The 14,569-nt window shown below is 37.7% G+C and overlaps 2 protein-coding genes and 1 non-coding gene across 6 annotated transcripts in view; 2 read left to right on the top strand and 1 right to left on the bottom strand.

Moving 5' to 3' along the window:
* The window catches only part of PSMG4 (proteasome assembly chaperone 4), a 123,257-nt gene extending 111,016 nt beyond the window's left edge, over positions 1-12,241 (bottom strand). Inside the window, exon 1 of the mRNA XM_044081517.1 lies at positions 11,840-12,241. Within this exon, the coding sequence (XP_043937452.1) occupies positions 11,840-12,001 (162 nt within the window). The 5' untranslated portion in view covers positions 12,002-12,241. The remainder of the gene's footprint in view (positions 1-11,839) is intronic.
* On the top strand, positions 5,821-5,892 carry TRNAC-GCA. The gene has a single exon. It is a non-coding gene; the product is annotated as a tRNA-Cys (tRNA).
* Positions 12,242-12,369: 128 nt separating the features above from the next.
* Positions 12,370-14,569, top strand: part of PRMT7 (protein arginine methyltransferase 7) — an 843,610-nt gene continuing 841,410 nt past the window's right edge. For 2 of the 4 annotated variants that reach the window (XM_044081514.1, XM_044081513.1), the window contains exon 1: positions 12,432-12,553. In XM_044081514.1, the coding sequence (XP_043937449.1) occupies positions 12,517-12,553 (37 nt within the window). In that variant the 5' untranslated portion in view covers positions 12,432-12,516. The other 2 variants (XM_044081515.1, XM_044081516.1) reach the window with 2 other exon arrangements.

Genomic DNA, 14,569 nt, shown 5'->3' with positions numbered 1-14,569 from the left:
TATTACACCATATTAAATCTCTTTCTTTCCCATGTCCATATTTCTTCTTCAGATGTCTCCTCATCTTCCTGTTCCCCTTACTTTGGGGACTTGTTCCATCATGCTGTAATGTAACCTGTGTTAGTTAGACCTTCTACATTGAATCCTTTACTTTGCAGGCATTCTATAACCTTTTTTTTTTTTTTTTTTAACTTCTATTTTAGTACTCTTTTCTATATTCCCTCTTTGGGATTTTTTTTATTGTGAAACTTTCCATATCTGGATGCCTTTGCCTGTACTTCTTTTTGAATATCTTTGGGGCTGTCTTTTTGTATTAATTCGGCTTTCTACTTTACATACATATTGTGCCATATCAAATCTCTCTCCCATGTCCATATTTCTTTTTTATACTTTTCAAAAATCTCTAGGTTTTGTAGTTTACATTCCTGCACTTCCTCAGATGCTTCTTTTTCCAAATAGCACAAGATTTCTTGGTCTACATAATGTTTTTCGCAAATCTGTTTTATTAACACAAATTTTTATTTGAAGCTTATGACAGTTTTTCTTGTGGAAGTATTTTTCTTTCCTCTAATTTCTCTCAATCTTTTTGTATATCTTATGTCTGGAAATTCTGGGCTTTTTTGCATAATAGTAACAATACATAATTTCTTTCTTATTCTCAATAGTCCACTCTATCATCTTTACAGCTCTTCTTTGGCCTATCAGTTTCTGTGACTTTTATGTACGGATACTTCCTTCTACAATAGGGAGCCATCCTCCCCCTAGGTCTGGCCTAGCCTCATTGTGGGAATATTTCTGTACTTTGAGGATTCTACACGGTCATGTTTTCCAGTCCAGACACCACTGGATTGGGCACTTTTTTTTATCCTGGGTCTTGCGACTCAGCCATCTTTCTTCATTTTTGACCTACTTCTGTGCATGACATGCGCTATATATTACAGTCTATATATCAGTGTCGGCTTGGTGAGATTTTGTGAAAAAACAGGGTCCACCTCGTGAAGGTACTCATTAAGACTGGAGGATGAATTCAATTCTAGCAATATTACTCTTCTTTGCTTACTGACTATAATCTCTCCATTTGGATCACTGGATATTATGTAAGATTATTGTTATGCTCCTTAAGGATCTACATCCAAAATCCCAGTATCTATTTGTTTATTGAGCCCCCCGTTTCATCATCTCTTTTCACTTGAATTATAGCTTTCTGTTCTCACTACTGTGTAGCTCTGAAATACTCCTGCAAATCGGGTAGTTCCAAACCACAATGCTCTACTGGAAGAATCAACTTATCCCACTTGAAGCTTGCCTTCTTCCCCATCCAGAAAAAAAATCCTTCAACTCTTTATTAATAGCTATTCACAACTTCGCTGGCTGATAAATATATATGTCTGATCTGTGTACAAAACCGAAGGGACTAAAAACATTTTCACTGTTTGTATCTTGCTATCCATTTTCATAAAACAGGGCTTTTAATTTCTCAGTTTTTGCATTATCTTTTTAGTCTCTTCCCACATATCCTTAGCTACCGTAATAGAACCCTTTTTAATCCATACCCCTAAGTACTTAATTTTATCATGTCCCCATAAATATGGGTATTGCTGAACCAATTCTTGTGTGGGTGCATATTTTACAGCTATTGTCTTGGTTTTATCTTAATTAAGTTTGTATCCCAAAAAGGCCTGAAACTGCTTCAAAACATTCCTTGACAATGAAATGCCTTTTCCTGGTTTTACCTGGTATAAAATAATATCTGCAAATAAAGCCAACTTTTCTCGTCTACCACACCAATTACATCCTTGCATTTCTGAGTCACTGATTTTCATTGACAATAGTTCAAAATAGAACACAAATAAAAGGGAAAGGACACCCCTGCCTGGATCTTCTGCTCAAACAGAACTTACCGAGAAAGACCCCCCACACACACACACACACTAATTTTTGCCTCCAATCCCTCCACCTACTCCTTCTTACCTTATTGTGTCAGGGAATGCAAATGCTTCCACTGCCCTGCTCATAAAATCCCAGCTTACTCTGTCAAATGATTTCTCTGCATCAAAACGCACCAACAGTGGTATTTTTTACATTCTCTATCTCCCTTTATCGTCATTATTCTAGTAATGTTGTTAATGTTTGCCTCCCCTTCGCAAAATCACATTAATCCATATCAAATTTTACATCATCTTTGCCATTTTTGTAGCCATTATGGACAAACACTTTACAACAGTGGTTTAGAATTGAAATGGGCCTATATGAAGCTGGACCTGCTGGTTCTTTACCATCTTTTGGTATTGGATGTTGGTGCTTCCTTTAAAATACTGTTAATCAAAACTTTCCAGACCTTTATTACTTTCTTCACTTCTAGCTTCCAAACTTCTTCATTGGTTACACATCACCATTTTTATTTCATCGCCTCCTATACAGTTAGTAATTGAGCCTCATCTGCGTTTAACTTTGGCATATTTAATTCTTCCGTAAACATTTCCATTTGTAATTTTCTTGATTTCCAAATTTCTCTGCTTTATACAGATTTGCATAAAATTTATTAAATATTTCTAAAACCTCTACAGGATCTCTAGTCATTTCCTTGCTATATGCTCCCTAAAGCTTGTCAAAAATCCTTTCTATTTTCTACTGTTTAATCCTTTGTGCTAAAAGTTTTTGTCCCTTAAGTTTTTCAGTTGCTTAACAGAAATCTTTCTACATTTCATGCATATTACTGAGGTAGCCCCACTTTGCAGTTGCTCCACTTCTTGCTCTGTGAGATGCCCCCTATTCTGCAATACTTTAACCTTTGTCAGTCCCTCTAAATTTTACTTTTTAAACCATATCCTTTTTTTGTTTTTATTTCTACCCTAATTTTTAAACTCCATTTTAATTTTATCCCACTCCCTGGCTATATTTTTCAGAAGAACTTTCTAGCTTCACTTGACGCCCAAATTATTTCCATTACCCATTCCTTAAATTCCTCTCATTTTTATTTCATTACCTTGCATTTTCATTTCAATTACTAGCACATGATCAGAAATAGTTAATGAACGCATATCAAAATATGTTCCTGTAAAATATAATTTCCGTCTAGCTTAGCCCTGTTTTTGGACCTTGGGGAATATGTAAATTTTCCCCGAATTCCTACTACTGAATTCACATCTTCCATACCCAATATATTCATAAATGTCTTCAAAAATCGACCCTCTTTTGTTATATTTTTCCCTTCTAGGGCCCACAGATACATCCTCACCACTGCAAATCAAATTCCAGCAGTACAACCTGTGCTTCTACTTCCACAAAGTGCTGTCTGTTTTTGTCTTACTTTATCCCTCTCCCAGATGTAGGAAACAACTTAAATGTTTTCAGAAAACACCATCTCCTAGCCACTGTAAGAAAGTATTCTGTTTTAATTGTCCCTTAACAGACTGTCGCCATAGACACATGAGAACCAAATACACAGCTGCCTTTCACAAGCATCTTTTGTTGCACTATGAACATTTGCTAGAGGAAAACTTCATTATATTTAGTGTTCATTTACTTACTTACACTCCCCTTAAAGCCTACGAGATCAGTCCAAGGGCCTTAAAGCCTACGAGATCAGTCCAAGGGCCTTAAATCTAGTCATTCCCCTATGCACAACTAAGAAAAAGCATCAGTTTTGTTTACATTATGCTCTTTTGTCCAGGGTTTCTTTTCTTTTTACACTGCAGTGCCTACATTTTTCTTAAAACCGAATAAGAAAGGAAGGGGGAAAAGGGGGGTGCACCTATTTAACTTAGCATCCCTAAGGTTTCATTTATTTTAATCATGTCTGAGTATGTCTGATATTCCTCTAAATTTACTAGATGCCATCCCTTGACCAAAGCTGAAGCTTGAACTGCTTTTTGCCAAACAGCTGCAGAATCCTTCCCAAACAGTACTCTGTCTTCACCTTTTCTGACCGATTTTCTTTTAGGTTTCCAAATTTCTTCTTTGTTAGCACTCGGACAGTGCACTTGCTAGTCAGTTATTGAATTTTACCCAAAAAAATAGTTTCAGTGGCACACCTTTTTTTCCTCAGCAAATGTTTTCACACTTGGAGAACTGAAGTTAAGCTGTTCATCAATGTACAGCCATCACGAAAGTCCCATTTCCTGAAGTCTTAATGCATACACAGAAAATTGGTGATGTATGGATAACAAATAGTAGTTAAACAAAGCATCTTTGACTGCAGCTATGCTCATCATTGTATTTCTGCAAAGAAATACAACAAAAAGCAAAATATTTGCTCCTGAAATAATGGGCCAGATAAAACACTTGGTCCCTAAAATCTAATAAAAAGAGCACACTTATAAATGATTCATACCCTTACTACACATTTTTCCCCACAGAAAACAAACTTGTTGAGTAAGCATAAAGCAGCACAAGACAGGAAACAAAAGCAGAAGTGACAGAAAGCAAATGCACAACCAAGAGAATGCTTTTGACAATCTATTTAAAAAGTCAATCATCCCTGCTGATCCTTACAAAAGGACAAAGGTCAAGTTAATCATGCCAGTCAGCTTCTTTTCTCAAGAATTCTGGTCAAAGACAGAAATAATGGGTTGAATAAAGGTCCAAAATCAGGGAGAAATTTTAAATAAATATTTCTCCAATTTTTAACGTTAGTAGAATAAAAAGTCTTTGCATCAATGTTCATTTTCTGAACAATATGAAGTAGGAACCTCTAACCGGCCTTACTGACTGCAATCCTTTGTAATTTACCAGAAAAGCAAAAATCTTATAAGGGACAGTACAAAAATATGATGGAAAAAATCAGGGACAGTTGACAGGTATGTCTGACTTAAGTGTATATTTGCAGTGGAACAAAAGTAGTCAATTTGTTCGCTAACTGGGAATCTCACTTTCTGAATGTTCATCAGTTGATGAAGTTAATGAGCAACTCATAAGCAGATGATTACTGCAACATGTAACAGAGTTCTATGCTTACTCGGGGGGGTGCGGAGGGGAGCAGTCATCTGGAATTGGGGGGGGGTCAGTCAACACTGTTTCCAGAGCCATCACGGCATCAAATAACATCCATAGTTCTGAATGATTTGTGGAAAGTACATTTTTTTAGCAAAGGCCACTATTCCATAGAGCCAGAATACAGTGTCCATCAGATTAGTGTTACTGTTAGACGTGTTGGGTCTTGAGTTGTCTGCCCTTACTACAAGTTTGTCTTTGGTAGCTCTTCCAGGTCTCATCTCAGCTGCTCATATTATGGAGCACTAGAGGATCAAACAAAAAAAATTCTTCTACTTTGACTGCTAAAGCTAGTTCTATTCCCCTCTTGCACACTATTAACTGCTTCATGCTACATCTCTTTACTTGTCTAAACACCTAAGCACTGGACAAGACAAAGTCCCTAGTTTCACCTCTGTTGGTTCCCTTCTAGGACTATGTCTCCTAAAACACTACACAAACTGCATGTTCACAGACAATGAACTTGTAGTCAACATTAACAATTCCATACCTTGGAATGAAAATGGTCTTGCATATAAAGACAAAAAGGAAAGAGTGCGGAATTACATTAAGAAATGTAGGGTGCAAAGAGCAATGTTGCAGAAGACACATTTTGGATAGAAATGAGATTGCAAATTTGACAAAGACGACACTACAAGATGGATATTCAGCAGAATACCAGGGAAAAAGGAAAAGGAGAGGTAATAATAGTTATTGCTAGAGGGGCACCAACAGTGATAGAAGAAAAAAGACAAAACTAGTAGATAATTGGTACTAAGGGGCTATCAGCAAGGCAGAATGATTACCATGGAATCTATATGTATATATTCCATCAAAAACTGCTATTATGGGGGTATAGCTCAGTGGTACAGCATTTGACTGCAGATCAAGAGGTCCCTGGTTCAAATCCAGGAGCCTCCTGCAAGGGTGGCTTTTTAGCCTAGTACCTACCTATGAACCTATATCGCTTCTGTGGTTCTGCTCAACAGGGGCACAGGAAATTAACTTTCTTGGGTGGCGTAAGCCAGGGAACCTTGTTGGCTAGGCTTACTTAGGCCTTTGGGCCAATAGCCTAGTACCTACCTATGAAGCTTAAGAAACTTCAGAAGAAATCAGCTTTCAGTGGAATATTATTTGTAAGTGGGGACTGGAATTTGATTGGCAATAGTGCAGATTTATCAAGGAGACCTAGGAGGAGGGGAAAACAAAAGATAGATTTCTGATGAAAATTACAAAAAATGTTGGTATGAAAGATATCAATTCAGTAGTAGAAACTCAGAAAGGATACACATGCTGATCCACAAGATACAGTAACTGGTCTTGACTGGACAGAAATTATATTTCACAGGAGCATGTGCATTTAATAGAAAACTTTGATACAAATCTAATAACAATGTCAGATCATGCATTAATAAATGCTAAGATGATACAGGATCATGAAGTAAAATAAGACTCCAACCCAGGGAGTGATGTTATGCAGTTGTAGAAAAAGAATGTCTAGCCATGGTACAGGCAATGAAGAAACTTCATCCCTTTATGTATGGAAGGAAATTCACTGTGGTTACTGAGCACAACCTCTTAACATGGCTACAGCTTCCCAGCCAAGCAAAATGCCAAGTTAAAGTGAAGCCTATAGCTACAGTCATATGACATGACAGTGCGGCACCGTAATGGGGTCAGCAATGCTAATGCAGATGGGCTATCAAGGCAGGTGATCCCAGACAGACCCATTTCTCTCAAGCAACATTTTTCCACAGTCACTTGTAAAACTAGCCTGAATCTTCAAAGGGGGAAGAGATGTGATGATATGAGATAGAGCTATCTGTGCCAGGGAGAGTAGGGCAATGCATGTTTAACATACGTTAGCATAGATAGCTGGACCTTTGTAAAGACGTTTATGTCATTTGACCATCATACCAATTTGTACAGATGCTCGTGTTAAAATGTATTTGTAAACTTGCTTGTGTTAATGCATTAACAGTGGGTCCTGCTGGACAGAAAAAAAAGATATACATGTATGTCAAACAGTATTATTATAGCTAATTAAATGTATACGTTTTAACAAAGAATTCTGGAAGAGAAGAGATTAATCCCACTCCAGATAATTTTGAAAACTAGATTGAAAATTAAATGGGTTGCTTTAGGCCATAAAGATTTTATCTTAAAAGTCTAATTGCAGCCAGATACAAAAAAGCCTGGGAAATCCAGGACTAAGAATCTTACTGTACTGTCCTTAGGGGTGAACTAATTGCTACCCTGGAAGGGTGGAAGTTTTTGAAATCGTTTTATAGCTTTCAGATGCTGCAACAGATCTTAGCAAAACTCTGGGTGTGTATTACACCAGAGTCAGGTGACCACACGTGACATCATTCTATAACCAGCACTGAAATTATTATTTATTTATTTATTTTTTTTTAGATATCACCGAGATATTCCTGAACTTTCACAGCAGCACTTGTTTTTTTCAAGAACCTGACAGGAAAGATCTCTCAGATATCTCATACAACCACACATCTCATGTTGCCTTGCTGTAGTAAGCAACTCAGCACTCATCTTGCCTTGCTATAGTAAATAACCTAACTAGGGAATAGTAATTATTTAGATCTGTCAGGAAAAACAGTGAGATTAGTTAAGTATCATTTTTCTGCATCTGTGTGAATTTTTTTTTATATCTCCTGTGATTGAAACTCTGGTGTTTATTCTAATGAGATATTCAGCATTCTCATGTTTTCTATGTTATTACTTATTACTAAATATTTCTATACCTTTCATTGTGGCTGGTCTTTTAGAGAATATCTTGAGGATAGTTATACTTACTTTAGTGACATTGTGGCTGCTCCTGAAAGCCTTACTGCATTGGTCAAACTCTACCATTTGTTTTAGTATTAATTTTACTCCGTATCCTTGTAACAGCCTTACAGTAGCTGACTGGTGGCAGCGTAATTACCTTACAGTCTGGGCAGAGGGGCACAGCTGGGGTAAATCTGTGGCAGGTGTGCGTGCATGTGTGTGCACGTGTGTGATCAAATATCCAAGTGTGCGTGGGTCAGCTACTGGGAACAGGGACACAGCTCCAAAGTGGTCAGTGTAGAGTCTTGTATGGGGCCTGGAGAGATAGCGTCCAGTCCCAGGTCTGCAGTGTGCCAAGTGCTCTTAAGGGAACCTGTGCTTGGTACAGACAACTGCATCTAAAAATACTGTGTGTGTATCCATTTTTGTTCCAAGTGGCCATCCCCCACTGGTGAAGATTGGAGGGTCCTTGATTATTGGGCCAGAGTAGGAACCGTCACACTCGCAACTTGTTTGTACAAGAAATCTGGACAATGCCTGAAATAATGGAAGGGCAATGGCTCTAAAATAGGGACATATGTTAATTATTATTTGCATACACAATGAAAGTCTCTAGAATAACAGTTTTGCTTGATAACATGCATTTGAAAACCTAACTCAACATGAACTCAATCACGGTTTCCATGAGATTGGAAATAATGGCATTTTGTGTAGCACACAAAGTAAACAAAGCAATGTTTTCCTAAGACACTGAAAAAATAAGGTCAGTTCTCCAAACAATACCGAACAGTAACAGGGGAAAAAAAAAGGAATTCTAACCAATATAAAACAAATTTGTTTTTAAAAGTGCACCTTCCTTTCACCATCTCTTCAAAAGTGCCAGTGCCCTAAGGCAAAAGTTAATGTCTTACATTTAACACATGGAGCACTTAAAATGTATTTAGCTCTGAAACCTCTCAGTCTCAGAGAGATTCACAAATCACGTGTACAGGGGTGATTTCCATATCTGTCAAACAACAACCTATTTATGTATGATGTCACTGGCAAATCTGCATGGCTGTCAATCAGGCACTTGCATATGACATCATGGCCATTTGGTATGTCAACTAAACAGGCCACATCCATTCCCGTGTGAACCGAGGGAGAGTTACTATAATACAATATCACCCTTACTCCAAATTCAGAATGCAACTCAAAAAAACACTTTATCCAAGTCAAATGTTCCAGCTTCAAAACGGGACATATCACCTAACCCAACTCATTTCAGAGACTCTTCTCTCAAGATTCACTGAAGATGAACCTACTTTAGAAACTAAGGAATTTATTAGACATTACACTCCGACACTGATTGTACGTTGTACTGTGCTTATTCGCAAGAATGTATGTACACATTTTTCAGTTGTAATTAGTCTGAATTACTCTCTCACTGCTTACCTTTCTGTACTTTTTGCATTTCACCCGGGCTGAACCTGAAGTTGGTCATTAGGCGATAGTGTAGTGTACTGGTTCACCTTCAGTTCTGCGCAGGAGTGGGTGCAGCTCCGGTGATTGGCATGAAATGTTGCATATGAAATGAGGCATGATTGACATGCCATTCATATTAGGCAGTGGCATCATGCATACAATTAATGTGGCCGAATGTAACACAATTGTATTTTAAATATAGCATTTCCTGACAATTACTTGAAACCATGTAAACTTCAGTAAAGCTCCAAATTTCCATGTCATCTGATTCCATGATAAGAGGAGCCCTCCTCCAAACTGTCCATTCTGTATATAATCAACAGAATGGTGTCTTGGCTGTTGTGAGGGTTGATAAGAATAGCCTTTCAATTTTCAGACACTAGCTTCCATCATATTAATCTGATCACTTTCTTGAGCTTCAGTTGCTGATTTTATGATCTCTGATATGACCTCTTGACAGTGCAGCAATAACCCATTAGTCTTTGATTAACACCGTTGTCATATACAGTCCATCTTTGAGGAACAGCTCAAGTTTGTCATGCATTAAGTCTTAGATAAAGTATATATCCAGTCTAAACCATTAATAAATACAAGCCATTGTTTGCCATGATGATCTTAGCAACAGTCAGATAAGCATCATGTAGTTCTGAGACTGTTGTCATTTTATCTGTATTTGCTTCTTGATAAGTTTGGCCTGTTGCCAGCTGAAAGGGGAATCAACTAGAAATTAAAAGGTGGCCTAATGGTTAAGGTGTTTGCCTTACAAACACAAGGTACAGAGTTTAAATCTCACGGGGGATAATTGGCTAGGCTTAAAATGTCTCGCAAGGGCAGTTAGCCTAGTACTAATATATGAACCTATGAAGTCCCATGAATCCCTTTCTTTCTGAAAGGAGGACACAAAAATAACTCCTTATGTCCCCTTCCAAACATTTCATCAAACACACTGACGAGTTGCTATCTTTACCTTGAAAGACACAAAATCCGCCATATACCAAGGATAACTGTTCACACAACAGCAGAGGATGTCATTTAACATGAGCAGCAGCACAATTTTGTTTCCCTGCATTTCAGCTGTGGAAATCCCATATCTCTTGCACTAAGATGAAAATAAAAAGCTTTTCCCTTTTGGTTAAAAACATGAGTTTCTATTAGGAGTCGATTTATATAAATCTGTTATAGATATCAATACATTAAACCATGTTATTCCTAAATTGCAAACCACTGTTTCTGTACTCGACATATGCGTAGACTGGTGTGGATCGTGGTTGAAAAGGAACCTTAATAGTTAAATTTAAACACTATAATTAAGGTGGCAGTTTGAACTCTGGTAGGTAGGGAATGAAGGTAAACCACCCGTGGCAACTTCATTTGTACATTCAAATGTGTCTTGTGTTGTGCAAAGACGTATATTAAATATTTCCAGAAGGCATGCATTCTGCTGTGCTTGGTGTTTGGAAGTAGAGGAGACAAGAAACTGGGAATCAAAGATATTTTTGCAGCCTGACCATCAGCGCTGTTTTGCTATTACATTTGTTGAAGAAGTTGCCACTGAGCTGCTAGATTAAAATGGTAAAATGCCATAAAAAGTAACATTTTCTATAAACATATCCGGTTATGTGAAGTTCATAATTAAAAAAAAAAAGTAAAGATGCAGGAAGATCATAACTAGACTAATTTCTTCATTTTATTCAGACTAGTGGGAAGTGGCAACCTAGGCACTTTGGGACATTCTCTCTTACAGAGGCAGCAAAATAAAGACAACTAGCACTTGTAGCCAGTACAGAGATCCAGTTAACATTTAAAATATATATAAAAAAAAATTGTGGCATCGTCCATTTCAGGAAAAGAATAAATATTCATTCACACCAGATGAATATTGAATACTTCCAACTGACGTATACAACAACGGGGGAGGTTTTGGTCGGTGCTTGCTACTACACTAATCGACTTATACTGTACTACGTAGGCATACGCATGCGCAGTACATCAGAACTGCTGCAGAATACCAGACAGCTGCAGAAGGGCAGCAAGGAGGCATTATACAATGCCACTATTTACGAAAAGTAATTTTTTTCTTAAATAATGCCATTGTATAATAGCAATAACCCACTTCTGGGTGTGGGTAATGCTGGATTTACCCACGGTTGGCTTTGTTTGGCCACTCGGGCTTCGCCCTCGTGACCAAACCACGCCAACCATGGGTAAATCCAGCATTACCCACACCCAGGCGTGGGTTATTGCTATAGTGCACTACTCCGGTAAACAGGTACAAATAAATGCTACTCAAATTCAGAAGTCAAATGGAGAGATCCAATAACTCTTATTTAGCACTAACCACAAAACATCACAATAATGCTTTGTTGCACATTTTCTCTGGGTCTACAAACCATGTGCAGACACCAATGACAAACTCCCTAAATTATGACTAAAGGTAGGGATGGAACGTTGGTGCAAGATGGAAACACGGAATGATATGATGCCTTCCAACTTGCAACTCAATCCTCTCGTCACCTTTAGTAAAACAACACTCCAAATGTAAAGTAACAGGAAAAAACAAATGCTTTGATAGATTTAATTTGGAAAAAAGATAAAATTTGACAACCCTACTTACATATTTATTGCACATTGCCACCGCTAAATTAGAAAAGTGGGGGGTTGCTCCAACCCACAAAAAGAAGCAGTCCGTCATCTTCATTACATGGAAATGAACTAACTGCTCCAAAATCTTTTCTGCAAAATCATGGATTGAAATTTCTGATTTCAAGCCCTCCATCCACTGAGAAAGATCGCAAACTAACAATCTTACAGCAGACTTATATACGATAAATCATTTAGTTTCACTTTTGACGGGGCGCAAAAAAAAAAAAAAAAGATTACCATCACGTCACAATTAAACAAATACGGAAAAGGTTGGGACGCTTTGAAGCATTGTATTTTTTTCAGTTAGCTTCCAAACAACTGCAACAGATTGTTGTAATATACGACTGTAAATTAAAAGTTACCTCCCATTTTGCATAACGGTTACCATAAGCAAATTTATTAATGCATACACAAACACACTGCAATGTAAACACCCCTAATTCTAAAAAAAAAATGGTTTTCCCAGCCCATGATGTCTACACCACCAGACCATATCCTCGTTTCCTGCAACAAGGGCTTGATGAAGTGATTTCAGAAAGGACGCGTTCATGTGATAGGTTAGATTTTTGTTTACGTCAATATCAGAAGTGCAGCAGTGGTGCACATGGGTGGAAAGGAAAGTGGTTTTAAAGTTATGACTGTCGTGTAATGAAATCTGCATATTTTGTCTTCCTCAAGCTGTCAGGTTTGTAGTAAATTTGCTGTTGTACTCTTTAAATATGGTATGAATACAAATGGATTTGTCTGTTGGATTTGCTCGTGTAAAACATTCTATACCTTTACCATACTTGTTTATTTAGTGTTTCATCAGTCAACTGGTAAAGACTCGTCTTTAGCCACGACCTGATGTAGAGGCAGGTAAAACTGAAAAGCAACAGTGTTTTATTCGGGCGAATCGGCGGATCTAACAACCAAATGGCGTACGTCTGAACAAAAGTACCCAAAAGAGCTTCAGCTGTTGAATCAATTTTAAGAAGCTATTAATCTGAGGGCGAAATTGAAGTGTATTAACCCACCACAGAGTTCGCGCAGGAATGGGCGTGCCCGCTGTGATTGACAAGCCGAGGGCGGGGATTAACAACGGCAATGTGCCGTGATTGACACGCAATGCAAATATAACGGTAAATCCGTGTCATGTAGCAGACATAGTAGAAACAGAGCATTTAATAAGCGCAATAATGACATGTTTAACAGGCACTACATAAAGGTGTTGCATCGAGTAATTAGTCCCTTTCCATTCAAACGATGTAATGTTTAACAGGCACTACATAAAGGTGTTGAATCGAGTAATTATGGCCTTTCCATTCAAATGTTCCACAAGCAACTTGACAACCAAATACTGTTATAAAAGAAAGTAACACATTCAAAACTAAATTGAGATATTAATTGTGGTTGACACAGCTCTTGAAATATTACAGTTGCTCCTCAAAGTGTTACTCATTTCTTCATGTATTACACCTTTATAAAGGGGTTTAATTTTTTAATAACTGAACTAAACCTGTACAAAGATCCATTGTCACTTATTAAAACACTCCACTATTTGCAGACATTATATTCATTATTCAGGGAGGAGGAAGTGCTCCTCTGTCTGCATCTTTGCTATGAATTTAAAACCCAGTGGAAGGTATAACACTGAACCTGGCATCTCTAAAATGTGGAACATTGACTCATCATGTGAAATAAATGAGGGGGGAGAATATGGAGCCTTTAATAACTTCAGTCAGGTAGCTCGTGGCACAGCTACAAAGGTGTTACTTCATTGGTAGTAAGATGTTTTGATGAATTATTATATGTGTGACAAGATACTTTCAATGTCGAACAGTTTGGAACATAGATTTTTTTTAAAGGTTGAAAATAAGGAACGTTACTTGTAATGAGGTACACCTGAGTCATATGCATATCTGTCAGCTCTCCCTATTTAATGGACGTCTTGATTTTTGACTCAAGATTTTAGCTCTCTACCTCTTAATCCATGCTAAAATTGGTGACATATGAAAAAAAAAGTGATGACTTACTCTTAAATAATGACAATAATTAGAGTTATTTACTTCTTTCACTTCAGAAAATGTATATTTCACATTCTTTAATTGTGTCAGTGTCTTGCATTAATAGCACTAATATTTTAAAATGTCTTTGATTGCCCGTGATTATTAAAGGTTGTTTCTCTGATTTTGTTGAGATTTGTACCTGATTCAGTCGAGTGCTATGGTGTTATGATTTGTTTATAAAACAATGTTATAATGTTCAGGGCTCAAGAGACTGAAGTAGTGATATAGCACAAAAAATATTTAAAAAACTGTTTTATTAGTGGCGAAATATAGGTCTAAATTACCTTGTGTTTTGGTGGCATCTTTCAATCAAACTGTGGGCGGTGCAGTCAATGGTCACAGGCGGAGTTTGGGCGGGGCTTGCTACTGCACATAAGGTGGGTTAATGCACTTCAATTTCGCCAATCTAATTTGTACAGCTATCGTTTTTATTTGCAAGGATGCTTGTAGTGAATATAAGGTACGTGGTATGAGCGTAGTTTAATTTATAAGCCGTGGTAGTGTTGTAGCCTCACAGCGAGAGGTTCTCCCTTTCGATTCTCTGCTGGAGCACCTTCTGTGTGGAGTCTGCATGTCCTCCCTGCGGTCGAGTGGTGTCCGAAAGACATGCGTGAATGTGCGCGCCTTCGTTGAAGGTCGGGTGTCGGGCTGGC

The sequence above is a fragment of the Protopterus annectens genome, chromosome 8.part0 (genome assembly GCF_019279795.1).
Source record: "Protopterus annectens isolate FY-2018-M chromosome 8.part0, PAN1.0, whole genome shotgun sequence".
Classification (NCBI taxonomy): domain Eukaryota; kingdom Metazoa; phylum Chordata; order Ceratodontiformes; family Protopteridae; genus Protopterus; species Protopterus annectens.
The sequence above is the reverse complement of the archived record's forward strand: the minus strand, read 5'-3'. Positions and strand labels throughout refer to the sequence as shown.